The 26141-nt window shown below is 44.5% G+C and overlaps 3 protein-coding genes across 8 annotated transcripts; 1 reads left to right on the forward strand and 2 right to left on the reverse strand.

The window, feature by feature from the left end:
* Nucleotides 1–594: 594 nt before the first annotated feature.
* Nucleotides 595–8725, reverse strand: kptn (kaptin (actin binding protein)). Of its 3 annotated transcripts, none has more exons than XM_080013209.1 (12): nt 8416–8725; nt 7010–7092; nt 6827–6911; nt 6680–6734; nt 5857–5935; nt 3704–3777; nt 2843–2949; nt 2127–2231; nt 1916–1982; nt 1631–1766; nt 1313–1462; nt 595–1153 (listed from the first exon to the last, which is right to left on the reverse strand). In XM_080013209.1, exons 1-12 carry the CDS (start codon nt 8624–8626, stop codon nt 995–997), a joined length of 1311 nt encoding a protein of 436 aa, XP_079869335.1. In that variant the 5' UTR covers nt 8627–8725; the 3' UTR covers nt 595–994. The 3 variants fall into 3 exon arrangements, with proteins under 3 accessions (XP_079869335.1, XP_079869334.1, XP_079869333.1); XM_080013208.1 differs by having other exon boundaries at nt 1313–1468; XM_080013207.1 differs by having other exon boundaries at nt 1313–1486.
* A 7857-nt stretch (nt 8726–16582) lies between these two features.
* crx (cone-rod homeobox) lies at nt 16583–18565 on the forward strand (the record flags this gene model as incomplete). 2 transcript variants are annotated; one of them, XM_080013153.1, is made up of 3 exons in its annotated part: nt 16583–16679; nt 17431–17582; nt 17930–18565. In XM_080013153.1, 3 exons carry the CDS (start codon nt 16583–16585, stop codon nt 18563–18565), a joined length of 885 nt encoding a protein of 294 aa, XP_079869279.1. The 2 variants fall into 2 exon arrangements, with proteins under 2 accessions (XP_079869279.1, XP_079869278.1); XM_080013152.1 differs by having other exon boundaries at nt 16583–16671; nt 17399–17582.
* A 3612-nt stretch (nt 18566–22177) lies between these two features.
* Nucleotides 22178–25793, reverse strand: LOC307240587 (histone H3.3A-like). 3 transcript variants are annotated; one of them, XM_080014410.1, is made up of 4 exons: nt 25706–25793; nt 24488–24631; nt 23834–23987; nt 22178–23709 (listed from the first exon to the last, which is right to left on the reverse strand). In XM_080014410.1, exons 2-4 carry the CDS (start codon nt 24613–24615, stop codon nt 23581–23583), a joined length of 411 nt encoding a protein of 136 aa, XP_079870536.1. In that variant the 5' UTR covers nt 24616–24631; nt 25706–25793; the 3' UTR covers nt 22178–23580. The 3 variants fall into 3 exon arrangements, with proteins under 3 accessions (XP_079870536.1, XP_079870537.1, XP_079870538.1); XM_080014411.1 differs by lacking the exon at nt 25706–25793 and adding an exon at nt 25061–25157; XM_080014412.1 differs by lacking the exon at nt 25706–25793 and adding an exon at nt 25093–25148.
* Between the last annotated feature and the right edge of the window lie 348 nt (nt 25794–26141).

A 26141-nucleotide genomic window follows, 5' to 3' on the forward strand; every position in this document is an offset into this window, starting at 1 on the left:
TAAAGCTCAACCCGCTGGAGCGCGTTTTTTTTTTGTTTTTTTTTGTTGGGGCGCAATTCAGTCCGCACAAAAACAACAACAACAAAAATAAAAAATAAAAAAAAAGCTGCTCAACTTAAAACCCAGTGCGGCTGAGCTGGATCAAAAGGAAGAAAAAAAAAATCAAATAGATTCATCCCAGAAACAAACAACAACAACAACAACAACAACAAAAACAAAAAACTATCGGAGTCATCCTCGGGCCATCTTCATCATGTGGGACTCCCCGGGTACGGGTGTCTGGTAAGTGCAGCTGTTGTTATTGTTGCCTTTGTGGTCCAAGAAGAGAAGAAACGTTGCTCGGGAGCCGTGGAACAGGACCACAGTGCCACTGCATGGGCATCTCCCGCAAGCCACCTCCTATCCAGCCCGTTTTCATCACTGCAGTTGGACCGAACGAGGATTATAAATAGTCTCAGTGCCGTGAAATAAATTAAATACACGGATACGATATCCAGTGTGCCCGTGATCCCCGCTTGCTCCGTGGAACACAAAACGATTGCCCTTTTATCTTCTGGAGGCTGGCGTTATAAAGAAACAAGACAGTGAAAGTAATGCACGCTAATCATTTTTTTAATGATCATTTACAAATTTTGTACAACACAACAGATTATACTGTACATGTACAACATCTACGCAGCCATATACAGGTAATTACATCAATGCACAAAGTTCAGGAAAGCCTTTCCTCATTAAAAATGGTGGATGTCCATTTTCAATTACAATTCAATTTTGGGGATGACGATAACCTCTGTTTTAAATTCTTATGTACAAATGAACTGAACTGTTTTCATGTATTCCTTCATTTAAAACACAATGAAAGATCATATAACCACGCTACGGTTTGTGGTGGCCAATTTTAACTCTCCCCAAACATGTCAAAAATACAAAGTAAAAAAAACCAAAATGAATAATAAACCATGGGAAAGTGAACCATGGAAAATGGTGTTGATTCTTAAATGAACGGTGCCTGCAAAGTGGACTCGAGCTTCTTGGCTGAGACATCATTTTCTTCTGAGTCTTTACTTGTGGCGAACTCCAAGTTGTTCATGAGCGTAGCTGCCTTTTGGGACAGCCGTTGCAAGACCAAGTCAGCTGTGCTGGTAAGAGAATGCTGAAAGACGAGGAAAAAATATGAAGGGTGGGGAAATACGAAACAATTATTCTGAAGTTAATTCAATCCACAATAAGTATATCGACTGAGCCGCCCACTATTACTGTTTTAGAGTTGGTGCAAGATGTGTCTTTGTTTCCCCAACGGGCTCCGACCGACCTGCATAACGTGGAGCCCCTTCAGCGTGAGGAGGGCGAGCTCTCGCACACCGTCCCCTGTCAGGTCTAAGTAGATGATGGAAAGCAAGGGGCTCTTGAAGTTCCGCCTCCACAACATTTGAAACTGTCCATCTCCTCCGTTTTTGGCCTTCTGGAACTTATAACAGAGCAGTTCCTGTGTGGCAGGATGTTGCATTGGACAACTTGGTCGGACCTGATGCATATTAAATTCATAACAGCATTTATCATGTTTGAGGGCACACGACTCAATTAAGAAAATATTCCAGGTGACTGCGACTAAGAGCCCTGTCCCACTGACCTGTCCATATGTTCCCAGCAGCACCTCCTTCTGTCCGTCAAAATCCAGGTCAATGACCAGGGCACAAAGCACTGCGTCCCACTGGTCACTTTCTGAGAGGAACAGCGGGTGAGACATACCATGCTCCTGGACATTCCTGAGAACACAGACCCGCATGTGCAAGCATGACCCCGCTGTCACGAAACAAACCTCTAACTTTAATTGCCACATTCAAAATACCACAGTGGAACTCTCAACACATGGTGGGACGGTGTGACATAACAAGGAGACGGCGCCGATGCCGACCTGTAAACAACCGCCATCTCTATCGTGCTGGTTACCAGAAGATTGTAACACCCGATTTCCACTCCACCTGCAACAGAGGCACCAGTCACAGTACGCAAAATTGTTGACTTGTTGTAAAAACGCCACCTGCATATCAAGCAGGTGGCGTCGGGAGGGAGTCGATGAGAAAAGGCTTTTGAGACAAAGAGGTTTCCGGGGATGGATGGCCTACCTTTCCCTCCACCGGTCTGGCGGGGCTCCGTCAGGCAGCTCAGGGGGAACAGCAGCACTGTTGATACGGGGCTGTCCTGCTGCACCCGCCAGCTCTGCAACACCTCTGACATAAACACACACCAAGTTCCCATACGGAGCACGTTTTTTTAAGTGATCCGAGTGAAAATTCCCCAAATATTTTTGGCAGGTGCTGAAAGAATGAGTAAAGCCCCCCGTCTATGTTGCAATCTTAACGGATTCTTCCATATTCGGCTCTTTTTTGAGACTCGTTTGCGGGGAGTGGCTCCAGACTCCCCAGTCATTTAAAAAGATTTGTTCGCTACAAACAAATCCTTTGCGAGTCTTGCATCACTCTTGGTTAAGTAATACGTAATAATGACGGTGTGTAGGTTTCATAGGTTTCTATCATCCACCAGCAAGCACACGGGGAGAGGATGATACAAATGTTTTTCATACGCTCAAAAATAGTTTGACAATACAGAGAACGGCATTTTCGTGGCACATTATCTGAAATAGGGTAAAAATATGTTTCTCCCCGTTTCGTCTCCCAGGCATACGCATCATCCTGATTATGTAAAGCATGATACGTGATTTACATATTTCACCACAGGGAGCCAGAGTACAGAGGCACCCACATGCAGTACTCTCACCCACCCACCCCCTCCCCACCACCACAAACACACAAATATATAAACACACACATACATAGCTCACCTGGTCCACTCTGGTTAACCAGGGCCAGTCCCACACAGCCGTTTTGACAACCGAACGCCGAGAGCCGCCGACCCCCAGGGACGTTCAGCATGTCCAGCCACAGCACACTGCAGGTAGTCAGGATGAAGGTAAGTCACACAGGAGGAAAAAACAAAATGGCAAACTAGGGCTACCCGAAATAGAAGGCTCGACAAGTAGAGCCACTGGACGGAGAGCGGTGCCTTCCGTCAAGGATGGTTCAAGAACAGACGGTTAGCCTCAACTCAAGAGCACTTTACAACTTTTGAATGCGCCAATAAGCCCCCGTGTGCGTAGTCCCTGTTTCTTTTAGGGGAGAACAAGTATTTGGAAACATACTGTTTACTTTGTATAGTAGCATCTTGCGCACAGACAGTTCCTGATAATAACTGATGTCCAAATATACCCTTTTTATAAATTCAAAGGTTCTGCTCCCGTCTGCATTTCATCTCTCTCACGGGGGAATCCCCGGCACGCTAGATTTAGATCTGAATTATGCACATGGTGTAGGAACAACATTGTTCTTTAACCGTCGACAAGTAAACAAGAGTGCGTTATCAAATCTATCATAACGAGTCGCCAAAGAAACTCCTGATAACCAAAGTTATTACTTCTCCTCTCTCTAACTGCTGTAGACATAAGCAAAAAAAAAAATCCTGCACACGGATATCCAGATTTAAGAAAAGAAGGAAACTTAGCATACAGAATAGTTATATACCCGTCACACATAAACTCAGCAAAACTGAGCCACAAAAAAAAAAAGTATTTAGTAACCACAAATTTTCACAGAGATACACGTAAATAAAAACTGCACACACACAGGATGGGGTGATGCAGACTAACTTGCTCGGCAGTTCTTGTAGCTCGGGAAAGAGCCTCTCCACTGGCTGCTCTTCAAACTGGTGAAGGGAGGCATTCTGTAGGAGAGAGGAGGCCACTCTGAATTACCCAAGCCAGACGCACCAACAATTTGTTTGTAGCAAAGAGTCGCGTGTTTGTTTCCTTCATGCCTTGCTAAGTGACACACAGTCTCCGCTCTTGACTCCCGATTAGGGAACAGAAAGAACAACGTTCCCAAACAAAGCTCCTTGAATTTTGATTCAGCAAGCGGGCACGTGAGAGGCTCTTTGACTCAGAAACTGAAAATAAAGAGTAAACTAAAGGCTAAATTTGGGCTAATAAAGACTCAATTAAAGACTAAATAAAATGTAGTCTTTAATTTAATCTTTAATTTGTTTTATAGCGCACTGAATGGTTTAGGGCCAAAATACATTTCTGATCTGTATTCTATTTCTTAGATGTATATAATAATAATATATTATTATACATAATGTGTTCTTTCCTTTCATAATGTGTTTCTTTTGCACTTTGTCTTAATGCTTCTGATGTTTTATGTAAAGCACTTTGAATTTCCTTGAAATTATAATAAGCCCTATAATAACAGCTTCTGAAACGGCAATTATAGACCGGTCTGGAGAAAGATCTCCAGACCGGTTTCCCCTACACTAGGATATCGCCTTTACAAGGTAAAACACTATTCTGGGGATAGGCAAAATAATTGTTAACAAAGAGTAAAACAAGGTTTCTTTGACTCTTTTCTTGCACTGCACTATAACTTATATCCATTCCATGTATTCTATTTTTTTTACTTTATATATTCTATGTCTTTTTATAATTTGTTTCTTTTGCACTTTGTCTTCATGCTTTTGATGTTTAATGTAAAGCACTTTGAATTGCCTTGTTTTTGAAATGTGCTTTATAAATACACTTACCTTGCCTTGTCTAGACTAAATAAAACGATTTGGCATATGTGGTGTGGTGTGGGGATGGGATGGTTTGAGCAGCCACACCGGACCTGGATCTAGGTGATTGGGTTCAGAGTGGCTGCATACCTGTTGCTCATTGGTTGGGCTAACGAGCAGCAGGTTAAAACCCCCACACACACACACACACACACACACACACACACACACACACACACACACACACACACACACACACACACACACACACACACACACACACACACACACACACACACACACACACACACACACACTCAGGAACAGCCACAGTGGCACCTGAACACTGTGGCAGTTCCGCCACCACAGTGGCGTTTTCAGGACCCTCCGGCACAGAGACTCAGACGATGATGGGTTGTGGACACCAGTTTATTGTATCGAGGAGGCTAGGTGGAATTATTCAGGAGCAGATAGAACATGTCATGACAGGGCTCTTATCCTTTTTTTTTTTAACCTGTGCTGTCAGCATGCTGGGCATACAACACAGAGTATTTGTATGCCATTGCATGCAGACTCTGTCCTGTGGACGACCTGTAGGATGACAAGAGCACAGTTTTTTGCTTTGGAGAACCAGGTTCTCTATAACAAAAGACAGGGCTCTTATCCTAAGTGTGTGGGGATAGGGGTTTTACCTGCTGCTCGTTGCAGCCACCCTGATCCCAAACACCAGGATCCAGGTCAAGTGTGGCTGCTCAAACCAACCCATCCCCACACCACAGCATAATTCATTATAAATTGTGAAAGATTTACACTTCACATTCCACCACAATCAATTATTTTGACAGAAGTACATTACTTTTGTGATTCACACACAAATCATTTTGAGAGAAGGAGGCTAAATAAAATTCTGTGATCCACAGTTTTCATTCTTCCGTCTAAATCAATATTTTTTACAGAATGAAATGTTGGCGTTTTTTTGTGAGAATTCCATGTATAACAGAGCTGAATCGGCATTGTTGTCACTACGGATGTGCGGCACCTCGAACTCATGGGCCGATGAGCTTAAACTTGTCGGCCGTCAGCTTAGTTGCCACAATAGTGCTGCAAAGAGTTACCAAGCCATAATAACGAGGCTATTCGGCTTTCAAGTTGGAAAATACGATTAATGGGTTAGCTGAAACACACACCCACATACTGTTTCTCTCTCTGTCTCCCTCTCTCTAGCACAGAGACAGGCCACGTAACTCCTCTTACCTCCTTATAGAGGTGGATCCTCTGGTCATGACCACTGAGTAAAAACACCGTCTCGCTGCCTCCATCTCCACATTGGACTCTAAAGAATAAGGGAGGTAAAAGGCAGGGATGCTTAAAATGTACTGGCAAAGCAGATTATGTAATCCCTCCACAGTCTTACTTTAATATGACTTGCCCTCCACATTTATCACTAGGACGTGTTATCAAATGGGAGACTTATTTAAGATTTGATTTATCTTTTTTTCTTTTACTTAGCAGGTCACACATGCAATATTTGTAGTTTGTAAGATTTCTTGTATGTGTTCTGAAAGATAGACCGAAAAAAAAAAATCTGCCTTCAATAACTCAACTTTAACGTCTCGAGACCTTGAACACAGTGTTATAAAAAGATATTTGTTAATTACTTATGTTAACTACAGGTTAACATTATTATTATTATTATTATTACTATATTATGTTATAACTCCAGGTGACAAGTGAAAATGTGCATAAAAGCAAGGTGAACTCAAACTATCTCACCCTAATTCCATCAATTGATCTGATTGGCTTTATGTAAATGTGTGTATCTGATCCGACTGAGAGAAGATGAAGTGGGAGGAGCTTGTTCAAATAAACATGAAAAGAGTTTATTTTTTCATAGTAAAGAGTACAAAATGCATGATGGGTAGAGTCATAGGTGACGTTAGAAAATATCCATGTTCTGGAAAACTGTCTTAAGGGCTCTGCAGAGAGCCAGTACACTGTTGGTATATCCGTCCTGTCACAAAACATTATGGGATATCTTCCTGACTTTCTTTTCGTCGCGCTTGTCTTGCCCACTTACTCTGTGTGGTAGAGCTGGAAGGGAGTAAACTGCAGCTCCAGATTCAGGCAACTCTCTGCTCAAGACACAGAGAAGGACTACATATTCAGCAGACAATAAATGCCCTTTTGAAAAGCGAATGAACATTGTAAAACACAAGTGACTTACGTGCAATCGACTCCAAGTTGAATTCAGAGCCAGGCTCGTAGTCACAGTAGATGTTGAGGAACGGGGTGGCTTTGTCACCAGAGTCCTAATGGATATTCAGATTAACCGCGGCCATCTTTATTACATGGTGGAAGATAACATTGATTTCAGAATCGATAATGTATTACTGTGAGATGAGAATACCTTTATAAATGTGATCCCCACCACTAGTCCTCTGTTGGGTGGAGACTTGTTGAAGGAATCTATCGATACAATCTCTGCATCAACTGAGATAAAGTAAAGGGGGAGAAACATTTTAAAAATTTGGATCACCATGTGCAGTGTTTCTGTGAACCATGCAGTGTTTCTGGTACCGCCCTCAGAATCTGAATGTGTTTATTTGGTCAAGTACATTTTCAGATACAAGGAAAGAAACGCTTAGTCTAATATACACTGATCAGCCACAACACTAAAACCACTGACAGATGAAGTGAATAACATTGATCTTCTTGCAGCATGTGAACAGTCAGTTCTTGAAGTTCATGTGTTGGAAGCAGGAAAAATGGGCACGCGTAAGGATCTGGGCGACTTTGACAAGGACCAAATTGTTCATTGATGTGCGTGGGCAGCGAAGTCAAGTCCGTCTGGTCCGATCCCATAGAAGAGCTACTGTAGCACAAATTGCTTAAAAAGTTAATGCTGGCTATGACTGAAAGGTGTCAGAACACACAGTGCATCGCAGCTTGCGTTGTATTGGGCTGCATAGCTTCAGACCAGTCAGAGTGCCCATACTGACCCCTGTCCACCGCCAAAAGCGCCTAAAATGGGCACTTGAGCGTCAGAACTGGACCATGGAGCAATGGAAGAAGGTGGCCTGGTCTGAAGAATCATGTTTTCTTCTACATGATGTGGATGGCCGGGGTTAGGGTCCGATCCGACCGAGCATCTGTGGGATGTGCTGGAACAACAAGCCCGATCCATGGGGGCCCCACCTCAAAACTTACAGGACTTGAAGGATCTGCTGCTAACGTCTTGGTGCCAGATACCACAGGACACCTTCAGAGGTCTTGTGGAGTCCATGCCTCGATGGGACGGAGTTGTTTTGGTGGCACGAGGGGGAGCTACACAACGTTAATGATTAATAATGGTGGCCTTAACTTTGTGACGGATCAGTGTGTGTGTGTGTGTGTGTGTATACACACACACACACACATACACATACACACACATATGTGTGTGTGTACATATATATATATATATATATATACCAAAATATACAAAATGTGTGTGCGCAAAAGATAATTAAAAGGCTGCCAAGTGCCAGCTAATGGCTGCTAATGTTGACTGTCGGTATAAATATAACTAATTGATGAGATATTTCCGCACAGGATGAATACAATGTATACAAAGATGTGTGTGTTTACGTGTGTGTGTGTGTGTGTGTGTGTGTGTGTGTGTGTGTGTGTGTGTGTGTGTGTGTGTGTGTGAGATTTTATGTGTCTATCTGTCTGCATGTGCGTCTGAACGTGGCTGAATGTCTGTTTATGTGTGTGTCTCATTGTGTGTGTTTTGAGTGTGTCCGTCCGTCGGCCTGTCTGTGTGCGTCCTACCTGGTATGTAGGTGAACTGCACCTCCTTGGCCACGGGTCTGATCTTGTGCTGCAGCTCCTGGTACCGGAAGCTCACCACCCGGCCCTTCAGAGTGGCCGCCAGCAGCTGCTGCTCCCCGGCCTCACACAGCCCGTAGATGTTGCTCTGCGACGGGAAGCGGCTGAAGCTGTCCTCCGCGAAGGAGAAGGCGCCGTCCGCTGCCTGGAACATGATTAAAACAAGAGCAAAGAAAAACACTTTTCATCACAAGAAATAAACAGAAACTATGTGGCTCCTCTTCGCGATGCTCGTGCAACAGCAAAACAATAACATCCGCGTCGGGCCGCGCTCGACCAATCAGCAGCGAGATAATTCTTCCACTGTGTTTGGAATTGGCTGAATAACGTTCCGAGGAAGTAATGCTGCCCCTATCGGTAAGATGTTATATCGTCCGTCAGTCTTCCTATTTAAGAATTTTTGCAACGTGTTATTATTATTATATTTTTATTATTATTAATAGTAGTAGTAGTAGAAGTAGTAGTAGTAGTAGTAGTAGTAGTAGTAGTAGTAGTAGTAGTAGTAGTAGTATATTCATTATCATTAGTACCAGTAATAGTAGTAGTAGTACTAGTAGTAACAGCAGCAGTAGTCGTTGTAGTAGTAGTAGTAGTACTAGTAGTAGTAGTATTATCATTAGCAATAGTAGTAGTAGTCATAGTACTACTAGTAGTAGCAACAGTAGTAGTCATAGTAGCAGTATTAGTAGTTGTAGTTGTAGTAGTAGTAGTAGTAGTAGCAGTATTAGTAGTACAGTTGTAGTAGTGGTAGTAGTAGTAGTAGTAGTAGTAGTAGTAGTAGTGGTAGTAGCAGTGGTAGAACAGTAGTAGTCATAGTAGTAGAAGTGGTAGTAGGACAGTAGTAGTCATAGTAGTGGTAGCAGTAGCAGTAGTAGTAGTAGTAGTTGTACAGTAGTAGTAGTAGTAGTAGTAGTACAGTAGTAGTCATAGTAGTAGTAGTAGCAGCAGTAGTAGAAGATTCAAGAGTTTTATTCGTCACATACTTACATAGTACAGTAGTAGTAGTAGTACAGTAGTAGTAGTCGTAGTCGTAGTAGTGGTAGTAGCAGCAGTAGTAGTCACAGTAGTTGTAGTAGTAGCAGCAGCAGTAGTAGAAGTAGTAGTAGTAGTAGTACAGTAGTAGATGTAGTCGTACAGTAGTAGTAGTACAGTAGTAGATGTAGTAGTACAGTAGAAGTAGTGCAGTAGTAGTAGTAGTACAGTAGTAGATGTAGTAGTACAGTAGTAGTAGTTGTAGTAGCAGCAGTAGTAGTTGTAGTAGTTGTAGTAGTAGCAGTGGTAGTAGTAGCAGCAGTAGTAGAAGTAGTAGTAGTAGTAGTAGTAGTACAGTGGTAGATGTAGTAGTGTGGTAGTAGTAGTATTCGTAGTACTAGTACTCGTAGTAGCAGCAGCAGTATTAGTACGCGTTGTTTTCAGAAAGTAATTCTTGGGAACGGGGAATCCACCTGCGTTCAATACTTCTCTACGACAGGGAAACTCCACCAGCCCCTCTGTGGCGCTCTGCGGGGCTGTGACGTCACCACCCCCCCCGACTCGTCCTTTCCGGAGCGGCCACGGGGAACGGACGGAAGGACGGACGAGCGGAGACCTCCTCGACGCTCCGCCGCGACCGAACCGACGTCATGCGACCGAACCAACGTCATGCGACCAGCGTGTTGACTGCGTCCACCAGGTGTCAGTGAAGCCCCTGTAGGCGGAGGACCTCGGGCTGAGCCGCCCCACTTCCCCCCGGGCGAGTCAAGGAGCGGGGACGCTGCGAGCTGTCAGTAGCCGTCATCCAATTCCATTCTTTCATTCATTCTTTCATTCATTCTTTCATTCATTCTTTCTTTTATTTTACTTTTTCTTTCTTTGCTTCACCAAAACTGACTTTCGATCGCAAAATGAAAAGTGAAAAGTTGCAAATCCACGGGAATTCAAAGACGACTACCAAACACGCGGCAGAAATCCTTGTAAGAGGTGTAGTGGGTGGTGTCCAGGGGTGGAGAGCGACAAAATACAAGCGCTTCATTACCGTACTTAAGTACTTTTTTTTTTTTTTTTTAAGTAAATATATTCCGTTTCGGAGACTTTCTACTATTTCTACTCGACTGCATTTACGACGCGGTCAAAATATTATTAATCTTTTATCATTATTATTATTATTATTATTATTTTTATTATTATTATTATTATTATTATTATTATTATTATTATCTGGATCAAAATCTTTTATCGTGAATGTAAACGTGAGGTCAGCACGATGTCAAAATGTTTGACAAACACGGACCGTTTCTTTCAAAGGAAAGTTCAGGGGACATGTGGATGTCCTCTCGTGGCCATGCATCCATCTAACTGTATAACATACAGTATATGTGTGTAATGTGAGAAAACCCTACCAATACTACTACTACTTCCAATACTGCACTGAAATGAATAAGTCGTCGGATCTACTTTCCAGAAATGGTTTTCGTTTGTGAAATGTTATATTACATCATATGAAATAATAGTATGTATTTCATCGGGGTTTCCCGACATAAATTCCAGGCGTCACGGTTCAACCTTTGAATTGAGAGAAATGCAGTTTAAACAAATTAATGCATTTATTTTAAATTTTTTTTAAAGGTCGATCCGGTGAATTCCACGCAGCACTTATTTTCAGCGGGCTCCGATATTGCGCGAAAAAAAACAACTCGATTGGGCCGCCTCACGCCATTACTCCATAGCGCGCTATGTCATCGGTCTTTGCAACATTGCCGATTGTTGTTAAGAAGCAACAGACTGACATGTACCACAGTCACAGTTCTCCTAATGCCACCTGCTAATCCATCTGGAGGATTACTGTCCACTGTAATCACTCAACTCAGAACTCCAACTTCTGACCCATCTTCCACACACACGCACACACACACGCGCACACATGCACACACACACACACACACGCGCACACACACACACACACACACAAAACAAAAACATGTTATTCATTGACAATATGTTCTCTGTCAATAGAGAAAACACAGTATTGTCAATGACTACCATGCAAGTATTCGACAAACCAGCGTGTACATTTTCCCCATTGTGAAGCTTCTGAACCCTTTTCACTCTGAGAGCATAATCGGAGCCGTTCGACTGCCCTGCACCTCCCTTTTTGCATCTTTTTCCCCTCGGTCGGATTGTCTGTCGACAAAATGCAGTCGAGTGCCGGTGACGCAGGGCGGCGACCCCAGCTCACCGGTCCGCCGTGTAATCGGGACCCCGCCCCTCCACAGTCTGTAACGAGACGCGACGCGCATGGAGGTGGGGGTCCGAAATATGTAAAGAACATATTCATATCAAGGACCTAGTCACGAGGAGTAGCGTCGGAGATGTTTTTTTCGTCTGAGGGTGGTGTTTTTCTAGGTTGTTTTTGTTGTTAATGTTCATTCATATCAACATTTTACCGACCACAACTTGCGCTTCCTGCGCGCGGCGGACCCCGCCGCCAACAATGGAGGAAGCATATAAAGTAGCGACTACATATAGAATGGTTGTTTCCTCCGAAGGGACGGCTTAAATATGTGGTATAAATAAAATAAAAAATGATCTTACGGATTACCACTTTCATGACCATTGGCAAAAAAAGCATGCGCTCCAAACAAAAACATTGTAGTACATACAGTCTTTCGCGGTATCGCCATGTGCCACTCACAGAGAAATCGCTGCTACCACAGGTTGAAGTCCCACACAATTCCAGATTCCGACCGAACAACAGAGAATGTAGAAATTGATTGTCAAAAAAAATAAATAAATAAATACATTTGATCAAGGAAATGGTAACAGTAATAAATCATTTTTATTTCACGTAATTATTTTATTATTACTTACAAATTCTATGAGTGACAAATTGGCCTCTGTAAAGAAGAAAAATGTTTTAAATTCATTCATAATTCATCCATAAATGCTCATTTCAGGCGAGAACCTGCTCGCTAGGTCGCCGTAGAACTTTCTTGATGGTTGAAGGTGTACCCAGAACTGTGGCGTAACAACATACAACATACGACATACACGCACCATTGTCAGGAATTGTTGGGAATTTGCATTAATCAACCGCTAGTCGTGGCATCTACAGGTAATAGCTGCAGAGCTGACATGCACTCACTGCAAAACCGGTCAGGATAGCCACAGGTTAGTACACAGATAGACAAAAATAAAAATAAAAAAGTGGTGTGAACACATAACTGCAACTTTTGATATATTCACAGGGAATTCTACATGGGCCATATTGTACCATTGGGTGGGTGCTGGGACATGTGCTAGGCATCTAGTGGTGAACCTGGTTTGCCAAGAGAAGATTATTGCTCTGTGTGTGTGTGTGTGTGTGTGTGTGTGTGTGTGTGTGTGTGTGTGTGTGTGTGTGTGTGTGATGTATATGCTGGTTGGCCGTCATTTCAGTAGAATTCACAAACGATGACTGTGGGCGCATGGCAAATATTTTCATATGTACATGATCTCTTTAGTCGATGATGTCGTTTCGGCGATTTGTTTCCGCTTTTAAATGTGTGTGTGTGTGTGGTGGGGGGGGGGGGGGGGGGGTAGCCGCTGTGACCATCAACCCTAAAGGTGGTGCCGTGCTGTTGAAACTAAATGACCATACTGTTTACTTTTGTGACCAAGCGTCTTGGTTTCGGTTAATAAGAAAATAATAAACATAGAGGACGGGACATAGAGACGCAGTGCAATGACCAGCAGCAACCGCTTCTTTACTTACCGTTGGGTGGGTGCTGGGACCTGTGCTTAGCTGCTAGTGGCGAACCTGGTTTGCCGAGAAGAGATTATTGGTTGCCGTGTATGTGTGTGTGCGCGTGTGTGTGTGTGCGCGTGCGTGCGCGCGAGTGTGTGTGAGGTGAGTGATTGGGACTGACAGTGGCTCTCTGCGCTGCTGGCCGGTCTGCAGATTTAGCTTGCCCGTTTTAGACGCTCTAATCTGGATTAACCGCGTCAGTGTGTCAGTGGGGACGTGCCCCCCCCCACCCCCACCCACCCTCACCCCACCCCACCAGGGATGGATGGACGGATGAGTGCCGTCCATCCATCCCTCCTCTCCTCCCTCTGGCACCAACCACTTGGCCCACGCCTTGCATGGCCATCTAACCCTGATCCCTTTTTCCAGTGGCCTTATTTCCATCCCGTCGCCTCCCGTGTCGACCTTCCGGTCACTCTCTCTTACGTCTCAGTTTGGATCGACCTCGCCGGCCCTTTTTGAGCGGCCGCGCCTCGGCCACGGCCAGAAAGTCCCGTTACAGTAAAGATGTTTTTCCTCGTTGTGTGTTGTGTGTCGTGTGTTTTTTGCGAGGCGGGAGAGGAGTGGCGTGTGGGGGGTTGGGGTTGGGGTTGACTAGGGATTACGGAGGCTCAATCCTCGTCCCTGTTTTGCCATTGCCTCCTGGCAACGCGGCGCTGTCTGTCCCACCGTCAGACGATGTGGCCGCATTTTGTGTGGGGCCACGTGTACTGTTGTTGTCCCTTCGTCAAAATGGAATATACATCATAATACATCCGGCGATAAAAAAAAGGTTCATGCATAACATACCCTTTTTAAAAGTATACTGTATGGTAATTTAGTTCCTACAGCACAACAGCACTGATGGTCACAGTGGCTGTTTTTTTTTTTTCCCACATTTAAAAGCTGCAACAAATCCCTTAAAACAACATAATCAACTACGGAGATCATTTACATGAATGAATATGAAAATAATTATTTTTTCCTTTTTAAGAATTCACAAACAGCCATGCAGGCACCCACTGTAGAATTCTCGTAAAATGATGGTAAACCAGCATATACAGTACATCATACACACACACACACACGCGTGCGCGCACACACACACACACGCACACACACACACACACAGACACACGCACACACACTGTTACAGACCATGGCGGCTTCCTTGTGTTATCTTGGTCTTCAGCCCATGCATTCTGTGTGGATCCATCCTCCTGCGTATCTACCGAAGAACATTAAACCAAGCGGTGTTTTCCGTGGCCCCTAGAGAACGAGTCGACGGCTCTGAATCCACGTTGATCTGTTTTCCTTTCCTCAAACGAAAAATCCACATCTTGCACCACCCGAAACTCAGAGACGCAGGTTCATTTTCCATCTCTCTCTTAGTTCCCGACAGTTTTATTCCTTCGCCCCATCCTAATTGCTTATTTCCTCAGACCTCCTTTCTCTCTCTACAACTGAACGGATAGCTGTGCCTTTCCTCTCTTTATCTGGAGATAAGAGACTTACTTTTCAGATAAAGCATATTATAAATCAAATGAGCTTTGTCGGTTTTGTGTATGTGCGCACGTGCGCGCATGGGTGTGTGTGTGTGTGTGTGTGTGTGATGTGTGATGTGTCTATACAGGGTTTGTGCTCAATGTTTACAGTAATCTGTCAATTATTTGTCATACCCAGTTGATATGATCCACTGTTGACCAGAGCTGGGTAGGACGGGCAAGGAACACGGTGTAGGAATAGTGAAGTCAGACTCAAAATACATTTGAATCTTTTATCTTGAATCAGACAATAGTTGTGTGTTTAAAAAAAGATATAGGACTTATTTTCCAAGCCGAACTCCTCTTATAAGATGTTTTAGTAATAATAACCTTTATTTGTATAGCACCTTTCATACGCAGCATGTAACTCAAAGTGCTTTACATTAATAAAAGCCAACAATAAAAGCAAAGCAAAAATAAGCAAGAAAAATACATTTAACACATGCATTGATGAAAAATACAATGTTACACCTGTTGATAGTGATATTGTGATACACAACAGTGTAGCCTAAACGAATGATGATAAAAAAAAAGCAAATGGCCTCAAATGTATTACAATATTTACCACAAAATGTATACCACAGAACTTATTCAGAGGAGTTTTATTCTTAACAGTTCGGGGCTGATATCCTATTTACCATACCCCATATACATGTAGTTGAGGCTGACTTCAATTGGATTCATTAAAGTCTAAATCCAAAAAATTGTCTCTGTTGTGGATAACACTACGAATACCCTGACACACAATGGCATGGGTCTATAATACAGTATAAAGTGTTTTCTGCAGATGAGTGTGCATTCATGTTTACTCAAGGTGGTGTCACAGTCATTATATACAATTATATATATATATATATATATATATATATATATATATATATATATATATATATATATATATATATATATGCCGATCTTTTTACTTACTTAAAACACGTGACAGTGGTAGAAATGTAGTAGAATAAAAACTATAGATATTTGCGTTGAAATGTAGTTGAGTAAAAGTCGATGAAATGAAATTACAGTACAGACACTCGAAAATGTAAAACTCACGGCACCTACTCGAGTACTCGGATCGTTGCCCCTCGGAGGGAGAGGCGGGCCCCGCCACCAACGGTGGCAACAGCATATGCATCGAGTGGCCGTTTCACACAAGGTGCCAGCAAAATGAACAGGGGGTGGAATTTCAAATCTAGATTTGCGGATTAAAACTTTAAGATCCAAAATTCGATTATATACCCGTAGATCACAATATCGACATCGTGCATCGTGGCCTCCCCCCCCCCCCCCCCCCTTTCCACGTGTGTCTCTGATTGGCCAGGTAGCGCGCCAACGCGTCCGTCCGCCTTGGGAGCGGGTGTTTGTGCGCGTGCGCGCGGTGGGAGTGGTTTCGTGGGGTAAACTTGTTGCCTCTAATTAGCAGAGTCTCAGTGGGGAAGGAACTCAGTGGGGAAGGAACTCAGTGGGGAAGGAACTCAGTGGGGAAGGAACTCAGTGGGGAAGGAACTCAGTGGGGAAGTCTCACCGGGCGTCGGGTGCCTCCAGCCGGTGCCAAAAGCGCGCAGGGAACGCAGCCGAAAAGCCGGGCGTTCGAGCGAACCCGCCGCGTCCGGAGGGGCGAATTCGGACCCGAGACGCCGCCGCGACACCCCCCGAAAGTTGTGACCCGGGGTACGCGCTGAGGCCGAAGAGATATACGTGATTTGGCTTTACGCGTCGGCCCGTGCCTCTTTACGCACCGATCGGTCCCCGGGAGAGCTCGGGCCCCCGGGTGCGCGAGTGAGCGTGAGAGTCACAGAGAGGACTTGAAAGCCCCGCCGTGAGGATGATGTCCTACATAAAGCAACCCCATTACACCATGAACGGGTTGAATTTGCCCGGACCCGGGATGGACCTGCTGCACACCACCGTGGCGTACCCATGTGAGTATCAATTATCATTTCGTTCGGATTTTTCTAGATGTATTCATTTAGATCACGTTATGCCTATAGACTAGGCAGCAGTGTCTGTAGTGCGTAACGAGGGCAAAATGTTGAAAATAAATAGAAAATCCAAAACTTTTGTTTGGCATCTATGATATTTAACAATGTATATATTCGCTTGCCCTGTCTATTGTCCATTTGGCTTTCTATTGGAAGGATTTTGATAGTTATTTATAGGCTATAATAAGCGCACTGTTATAGCCTATAAATAATCAAAATAATAATGTATGGCGGAAGGTACACAATGCCGATAATAATGTTCCAGTTGATTGAAATGGGCTATGCCATGGGAATGTAACATAAGCCATTCGGAGTGTCGCTTATTATTGGAAATACTTAGAAATCCAACAATCACAACCACATTTAATCTGTAGTTAAATGTACTCACGATTCTGTCTTTTAAGTTAAAAAAAAGTGAATTAACTTATATCCACTTCTCAATTGTTAGAGCTTTTTTTGCCTACAGATAATATAGATACAGATATTATATTTATACTATATGTATATATATATATATATATATATAGCATAAATTAAATATATACAATTCGTATAGATAGTTATGTATGGGCTAGTAAACGAATTATATAGCCTAATAATAATAATGTCGATCAATGAAAGTACGAGTCCCACATATAATTTCTGTCTTTATTTATGAGTTTCCATATATGTGTCTCTCTCACACACGCAGCCACTCCCAGGAAGCAGCGTCGGGAGCGCACCACTTTCACCCGCACGCAGCTGGACATCCTGGAGGCCTTGTTCTCCAAGACGCGCTACCCAGACATCTTCATGAGGGAGGAGGTGGCCCTCAAGATCAACCTTCCCGAGTCGCGTGTCCAGGTACTGGAACAGTGCCAAAAGCTGAAAGTAGAAATTAAAGTATATTCTGTATTATAAGTACATTCTGTTAATTTTGGGGGGAGAAAACACCCTGAAACGTGTAAGATGACATTTTGTTGTATGAGTGAGGTTATTTGTGATTTGGTCATAGACTGGACCGACTTCAATATGATCACATCTCTTCAACTATGTCTGACTCCTGTGCTAATCAATGCCCTCCAAGTTTGCTCGGAAAGTTGTTATTTAAAAGCTATATTTATTATTTGAAGACAACACTAATGTTTCCAAGTCTGTTCCGTATTGTTAATGTTGAAATAAAGTCTTGACCGTTTTTGGCATGTCTGCAGGTGTGGTTTAAGAACCGACGCGCCAAATGCCGTCAGCAGCAGCAGCAGAGCAGTGGCCAGTCCAAACCGCGTCCTCCCAAAAAGAAGCCTTCTCCCCCTCAGGAACCCAGTGGCCCCGAAGCCGTGGCCAACCCCACGGGTTCTTACAGCCCGTCCCCTGTACTGTCGGGCCCGACACTGGTTTCTAGCTCCAGCACTGGAAACTCAGCCGTGTCCATCTGGAGTCCGGCCATCTCGCCCCTTTCCGACCCCCTGGCCTCCTCTGCGCCCTGCATGCAGCGGCCCTCACCCTACCCCATGAGCTACGGCCAGCCCTCGGCCTACACTCAGGGCTACGCCGGCACCACCTCCTACTTCACTGGCCTGGACTGCAGCGCCTACCTGTCTCCCATGCATTCACAGCTGTCAGGCACCGGGGGCGCCCTCAGCCCCATCACAGTGCCCTCCATGGGAGGCTCCCTGAGCCAGTCCCCAGCCTCACTGTCCTCCCAGGGCTATGGCACTGCCTCCTCCCTAGGCTTCACCTCCGTCGACTGCCTGGACTACAAAGACCAGCAAGCCTGGAAGCTCGGCTTCACCACAATGGACTGTCTGGATCACAAAGACCAGAACTCCTGGAAGTTCCAGGTCCTTTAGAGAAAGAAGAAAAGCTTAGTCCTCGAAAGACCATTGCATGTAAGAATGGGCCAGATGTGAGATAAGATGAAGTGGTTCTGCCATGGGACTTCTCTTTTATTCTTTATTAATTTTTCTTTGTAAGCTTTTGTTTTTCCTAAAGGGGGGGAGGGGGGGGGAACCCCTGTAGCTTACGCATTTGAACAGGGGTGGAAAAGAGCAATCCAGCGTCGGTTGTCTTGCCTCATGCTATGATATATATTTGAACAAAGCCTTTTTACGTAAAGTCCATCCAGGAGGGCTACTCCAGTGGCTCCTGAACATACAAAGCTATGATGGACGGCTGCCAGTGGAAAGAGAGCGAGAGCGGCTTCCTTGAGACATCGCCGAACAATTCTATAACAACCCCAAAAAAATCACTTCAGATCAGTTGTATTGAGTAAGAACGAGGAGAGACGTTTTCACGGCCGGTTTCTCTGATGTTCCTTTAAGTCAGCGGTTCCTTCTGAGAAGAGCCATTAAGTTTATTTATTCTAATCGTATATGCTACATGTTCATAATTAAAATTGGTTGCACTAAGACTTTTAGAACCTGTGTGTTGAGTATTACAGTGTTAGCCAAAACTGATGAAAAAAAAAATAGCTGAAGGAAATCATCTGTTAAATTGTGTGACATATTAAACCTATCTCATATAAACACATGTGTCTATGGATACTTATTGAATGTAAAGCTTAATGCCGCAATCACGTCTGAGATAAGTGAGCTGGTGCGTTGTGGGATTCGGATTGGAAGACAGGTCGTCTGTGAGCGGGCTGTCAGTAAGTTTGTCTGTGTCAACCCCCCGAGACATTATCAATGCAGCGGGGGCACGGCCCACATGGCTCACGCTGGTCCATTTGGTTATTTTAGTTTATCTGATTCCGGGAGTGAACCAATCCTCTTAGCGTCCCTTCAGCAATGCCTTAAGTGAATTACTCGGGATTACTCCCCTATCCTCCCCCTCTGTCTCCCTCTGTCCCTCCCTTACACCTATCTCCGTCTCTCCTCCCTCCTCTTACCTTTCCTCCCGTGCCAGGCTCGTTCTCTAGCCGTGCGCCCCGGCAGAAATGGGCTCGTCACCTCAACGTAAACCGTCTCCGTTCCTCCTTTTTCTTACTTGTTGGTTTCTCCCGCAGCATTATGTTTCTAAGTTCCTGTGACTGACCCCCCCCCCCCCCTTCCCCGCCAAACCGTTCTACCCCCAAAAACATTCTTCGGAACGGTTGGCGATGTGGTTCGAACGGTTGGCGATATGTCTAAATCCAAATTATATTGACCACACTATTGTGTCAGTTATGTGCGCATGGGGAAACCCGGGGGGAAGGTTCTGAAACGTTCTGAAAACACCTTTACGAAAGGTGAATCTATTTTTTTGTGTTGACTCAGAATACCATTACACTGCCCCACCCATCACATCACACACAAACAGACACACACACACACACACACACACAGACACACACAAATAGACGTACTTTGCCACTGCTCTCCTCTCCCAACTCTTCTGACAACATGATAATCCCTGGCTGACCTGGATACAGCCATAACAACTTGGCCAAAACCGGTGGAAATATATGAAAATGTTTTGAAAAATGTGTATAGCGTACGTGTGTGTGTGTGTGTTTATTGTTGTGTCATTTTTGCGTGGGGTTGGCAGCGGGAGAATAAATAGCATGAGCCCTAATAAAAAACATGCTACTGAACAAATGCATGTAATTTCAAGAAAACAAAAATGACAACATTCAGCAACTATTCTTTTGGTACTTGTATACAGGCTCATAGATTTATTCTAATTCCGCCATGTTTCTCTGCAAGCACCGGAAATATTTTTTGTATACAAAGTCAATTTGAGTTGATCAATCTTGATTTATTTTTGTTTTACTAAATTTAAGGAAATGTCATCTCCACATAAACGCCGATCTGCAGCCTCAAGAGCAGTAAAAGTGTGACGGGCAGATATTTCAAAGCATTTTTTTTTTCTGTGCACTCAACACTGATCTAATCCCACTCTGTACAAGGTTTAATCCCTTTCCCCTCCCTCTCTGTGGTGTGATTGGTTAATCCTCAACTCGCCTGGCCCGGATTGGCTGATCCCTCTCAAAACAGTGCAGTGCACTTGTAATCTTCCCCATCAGCACTGAGAGTTTCAGACAGACATTTGCGCCGTAATCCCGGAGAGCAGCAGATGTGTTGGGGGATGGACAGTAATAACCAGACCTTGAGGAAGGTGAACTCAGAGAAACACTGGACGCCGTCCAACACTTTGAGACGGAAACCTCCCTTTCCTCCCCGACTTTAAGGAGTTAACAGCCTTATATTAAAACAGTTTGAACATCAACGTAAATGTAGAGAGGTTTAGGGTTAGACTTAATGGCTGAAAAGATAACCCGTGTCCCTGCGATGGACTGGCGTCCCAGAACAAGGTTTCCCCTACCAATGGGGGGGTGGGGGCGGTTGTGACTGGCAGGGGCCCTAAAAAATTATTAGAACATTAGGGTGGGGCCCCATTGCGATATCCTTACATGGGGCCCAAAAATTCACAGATTTTCGCCCATGCCTAACAAATTCACACGATCAACGTATACTGGAATGGTTGATTTGTGGATTCTTTGTAATTTTTGAGTAAATTTGCGAGGTATTTTCTATTCATTAATTTTCATTATAACCATTGAAATCAATGGCAGCTTCCTGACTTTAACCAGGAATTGAGAAGGTAAACCATAGGTGACTTTCAATATTTATCGGTCATTGTGGAGTGATGGTTTAAACAAACAACTAGTATGGGAGCTGATATTGAGTAGAAATAATTTGGAATTGGAATTGGAATTTGGAAATTATTATTTTCAACACATTGTTGGAACACCACAACCTACTGTGTGTGTGTGTGTGTGTGTGTGTGTGTGTGTGTGTGTGTGTGTGAACGTGTAGCCCATTGTCGTTACGTTTGTCAGTTGGCACATCAGGTGAATTCTTTGATGAATAAAAATCCAATAACAGCATAAATATACATTTAGAAATAATGTCCATTTTGTCTTGCATGATCAGAAATAACACATGATCATTTAAACACAACTACGTTCAAGCAACACTGCCCTAAATCTGACAGTGTGTTCGCTTTGCTTGGTTAATTGCTACTCTATTTCCCAGTAGTTTTGGTAGAAGGACATGAACTACTAAATTAGTGCAATTCAATAGATTTTCACAAACAACCGTTAAGAGGCAAATTATAAAACAAATTTGATGTTCAGCAGTTAGCCTCCTTCACAAATCTGTTTATTCAACCAGCTCAAAACAGCCATTTTTCTGTTTGTTTGTTGTGAAAAGTTTTATTCAGCTCTGATGTGTATTTCTTTCATTACACAGACAGCGTGATATTTGTTCTTTCTTTGGCTAAAAGTCATACTTTGATTAATGCCCCCTCCATGTGATACGTTTGGTCTACATCCCACACAACTTAATGTAACACAATAGAGAACAGTCCCTTCTAAATTGCGGTTTCGACAGATTACTGACGTACACAACCATAGATTTCCATATAGCATCTTCAAAACATCCTCTACATACTTCACATAAAACAGAACAGAGCAAAGCAAGTGCCATGAAAGCGTTTTTTTTAATGTAACATTTATTAACACCTTAATTTTGGAAAATACAAAGATCAGCTTATTGATACGTCCGAAAAAAAACAAACTGATATGAGGTTATATTGTTTATTACAATTCTTTAAGAAATCGAAAAAGATTCTACGGTCAAATCTACAGAGGCAGTAAGACAGAGACTACACATGCAGAGAATAACTCTTGCTACCATTGTCAATCATACTGCCATGACAAGTCTAACGCTTATCTACAGAGGTAAAGAGAGAAGATAACAGAGACGAGTGGAAGTATAATGCAAACAAGACGGATCGTGAGCGAGAAAGTGATTCGGTGAGGAGCTGGTCAATTATCACCCCCTAGTGGCTGCAGTTAGAACATAGAAGCCCTTCCTTATTGACTGAAACCGATCACTGTAAAAAAACAAAAACAAAAACAAAAAAAACAAAAAACAATGTGAACATTCTTATCTTATTTTGATGACATTTAACGATAATTGCATGCATAGAACAACTATTTTTTTTTTAACCAACCAAGAAAAAACAAAAAACGTTGAACTACAACTAGTTTGGCAGATCAGAGCTCTGACACAGACAGGCCAACGGGCTTATGATGGGGCGACAAAGACCTGTACGTAAGGTACCGTACGGAGCCGCCCAATGAGAGGGAGCAGCTGTGTGGCAGAGTGTGTACAGACAGGGGAGGACCACGGGGCTAGCGTAAAATAGCACCCTGCTGTGGAAGTTGCCGCTCCCCTTAAGCAGACTAGCCCCGCTCGCCCGCCGGTGGGATCGGCTTGTAACACACACACACACACACACACACACACACACACACACACACACACACACACACACACAAGCTGCTTTACATTTACATTTACATTTAGTCATTTAGCAGACGCTTTTATCCAAAGCGACTTACAATTGTTCAAACACCGACGGGCGCAGCCATCAGGAGCAATTAGGGGTTAAGTGTCTTGCTCAAGGACACTACAGCATGCTAGCAGGGGGAGCCTGGGATCGAACCAGCAACCTTTAGATCACTAGACCACCAGCTCTACCGCCTGAACTACCATCCCCGCTTTACTCCTTGGGGAGTCCAGGGGAGCTCCGCCGCCCGTTGGAGCTCGCTGTGCCGAGGAGCGATCCGGACGGTGTGAGCCCGTTATGTGTCAGATCAGCAAAAAACCCATTACATGCACAACAATGTACCCTAAAAACGCTTATCTAAAGTCTACAAAGACGACGGGGGAAGGGTCGGGGTGGCGGCTGGAAGGGGGGAAGAAAGGCCGGAGGGCAGGGACAGTGACGAGAAAAATAAAATGTAGAAAAAAATAAAATAATAATAAAGTACAAAGGTAAAACAGTGAGGAAACAAATGGGCTGGGCTCCGAGCTGCCTAAGCGCGCTCCCCGCGGATGCGGCGCGCCAGCTGGATGTCTTTGGGCATGATGGTGACACGCTTGGCGTGGATGGCGCACAGGTTGGTGTCCTCAAACAGGCCCACCAGGTAGGCCTCGCTGGCCTCCTGCAGGGGAGGGCGAACACAAGTCATTTGTGTCGTTTGAAAAGGTCGGGACGGTAAAAGATTATTCCGTAGTTTGACAATTTCAAAACATGGCATGCACACACCGACAAACACACAGACCCACCTGCAGGGCGCCAATAGCGGCGCCCTGGAAGCGGAGGTCGGTCTTGAAGTCCTGGGCGATCTCTCTGACCAGGCGCTGGAAGGGCAGCTTGCGGATCAGCAGCTCAGTGGACTTCTGGTACCGACGGATCTCCCTCAGAGCCACCGTGCCGGGCCTCAAACAGGCAATGAGAGGCGATCACCAACAGCACACCAATGCTTTTATGATTGAATAGTAGTTAAGTAGCACGTCGGGATTGGGCAATCTCGTGATTCCGATTTCTGGCTACAGGCGGGAGTGATGAGCATAAAACGGTGCATTGTCAATGTAATTCGCAGGAAGTAGTCCCTTTCAAACTTCCATGGCGCCTGGAGGCAAAACATGGATTCTGCTCCGATATTATGCACACATACACTACACGTGGAAATACGTCAGTGAAAACAGGTTTTAACTAAATACTTTAGAATATTGTGGACCGATACGTTTTACACAAGACCGCAATGAAATTATAAGGTTGTTTGGGTTTCTGTGAGAGCGGCCGTTCAAAGCTGACATAAACGTGACAATTTATTATCATGCTATTTTTATGATCTATTTACTTTTTTTTCTGTTCCTCTGTTCATAAAGCACTTTGTGACTTGGTGCTGTATAATATAAGTTATTATTATTATTTACCTGTAACGATGGGGCTTCTTGACACCACCGGTGGAGGGGGCGCTCTTACGGGCAGCCTTAGTGGCCAGCTGCTTACGTGGAGCTTTTCCTCCGGTCGACTTACGAGCAGTTTGCTTGGTACGGGCCATTATGAGACGATATCACCTGCAGGCGGAGAAGGTCACAATTGACAAATGCATACAATACAATGGAAAATAAAAACAAATGCCAATCGAGTGACATGTGAATCAACCATTTGAATGCATGGTTTTGTTTTGTTTCTTTAATTGTTGCTTGTTTATGACGCAAGCCGTCATAAAAAGAAAAACATACATTAAGAATAGAAAATGATATTTAATCCTACAGAAATATGCCACCCTTATTTGCGAAGCGATTTACACTAGTAAATTCAAATTAGTCAATTTGTGAATGAAGAAGGACTTATGTTCATTTATGGATTGTAGATTGTATTGTAACCCTAGCCCCTAAAGCACATCCGTCTTTTCGCACTTGTGTTCTAATTGATGTTGTCAATATTCCCAAACTGTGACACAGAACTCCCCCCCGTCATTAACGTCATGTACGTCTTCTCACGGAGCTCTTTGAGAGCCGGGCCCTCTGCGAACCTCCGCGATCGGCGCTCCGCTTGAAGCGAGAAACGTTGCCCGTCACACGTTCCGCCATCCGCCACCGTAATAAACAAACAAACAAACAGACAGACAACAACAAAAACGACACCCAATCAAAACAGTCGCCCTCGCGTGTGAGAAACAATGAGGTGGGCGCCCTGCAGCCCCGAGGGGCGTGTCCCAACGAGCCCCGCCCACACCCCCGCGATCATGGCGGCGGGTCGAACGGAGGCGGAGAACGAGCGTCGCGCCGGCGGGGAGAGCGGCACGGGCGACGCCAGTCGACCAAACGCGACAAGTCTGCGCCCGACGCGATCCTCCGGGGGCCGCGGGCGACAAGCGTTTTGTCAGGGGGACGGGCGACTTCTTCACAGCCGACGTGCGACGCGGAGACGCGTGGAAAATGTATCCGCCCCGGCGGAGGTGGAAAGCCGGATTTTTTTTTCCCCCCGTTGTTTCCCCCCCCCCCCCCCGCAGCGTCGAAATAAAAAAACGTTGTTACGCTTGATAAACCGGGAAATGTAGAGTAAGAGGGTGGACGGCAGGTTTTTATGGGGGGGGGGAGGGGAAGGGAGAGGGGGAAAAATGGAGTTCGGGAGGTCTAACTTACCGGGGGTGAGTGAGAACGTTTTACCCGCGAGAAGATAAGTGTCGTGGTCGCGTCAGTGTTTACGGTCGCTCACAATGGGAGCGCGGCGAGCGGAGGGAAAATGGCGGCGCGTCAATCATCTGCCTCCCACAATGCAACGCGGCTAGGCGAACGTTGTTCCTCGTTACAGGCTGTGATACCGATAGAATGTCATATTGTTTAGACTATTCAACTTTAAATCCTTATTACCACTGTTAAAACACTGAACACACTCCGTTGCGTACATGCGTTTTTAAAAATATACCCCCCCCCCCCCCCCCCCCCGCCCGCCTTCCTATTTAGTTTTTCCACAGTCTCTGTTTCGCTGCACCCTGCTTGTATGACCGCCTGTGACAAACATCTGGAGACGATGAGCATTAGGCTACTATCCAGTGGATAGTTTCCAGGCGCAAGGAAG

This window comes from Zeus faber (genome assembly GCF_960531495.2).
Source record: "Zeus faber genome assembly, chromosome: 14".
Lineage (NCBI taxonomy): Eukaryota > Metazoa > Chordata > Actinopteri > Zeiformes > Zeidae > Zeus > Zeus faber.

Coding starts and splice junctions, on each gene's coding strand:
- kptn (XM_080013207.1), bottom strand. CDS start 8,626: ATGTTCCAGGCAGCGGACGGCGCCTTCTCCTTCGCGGAGGACAGCTTC. Junction 6,912..7,009: donor TGGGGATCACATTTATAAAG/GTATTCTCATCT, acceptor AATATCCATTAG/GACTCTGGTGACAAAGCCAC. Junction 5,936..6,679: donor TTCCAGCTCTACCACACAGA/GTAAGTGGGCAA, acceptor CTTATTCTTTAG/AGTCCAATGTGGAGATGGAG.
- LOC307240587 (XM_080014410.1), bottom strand. CDS start 24,615: ATGGCCCGTACCAAGCAAACTGCTCGTAAGTCGACCGGAGGAAAAGCT. Junction 23,988..24,487: donor AAGAAGCCCCATCGTTACAG/GTAAATAATAAT, acceptor TGCCTGTTTGAG/GCCCGGCACGGTGGCTCTGA. Junction 23,710..23,833: donor CCGCTATTGGCGCCCTGCAG/GTGGGTCTGTGT, acceptor CCTCCCCTGCAG/GAGGCCAGCGAGGCCTACCT.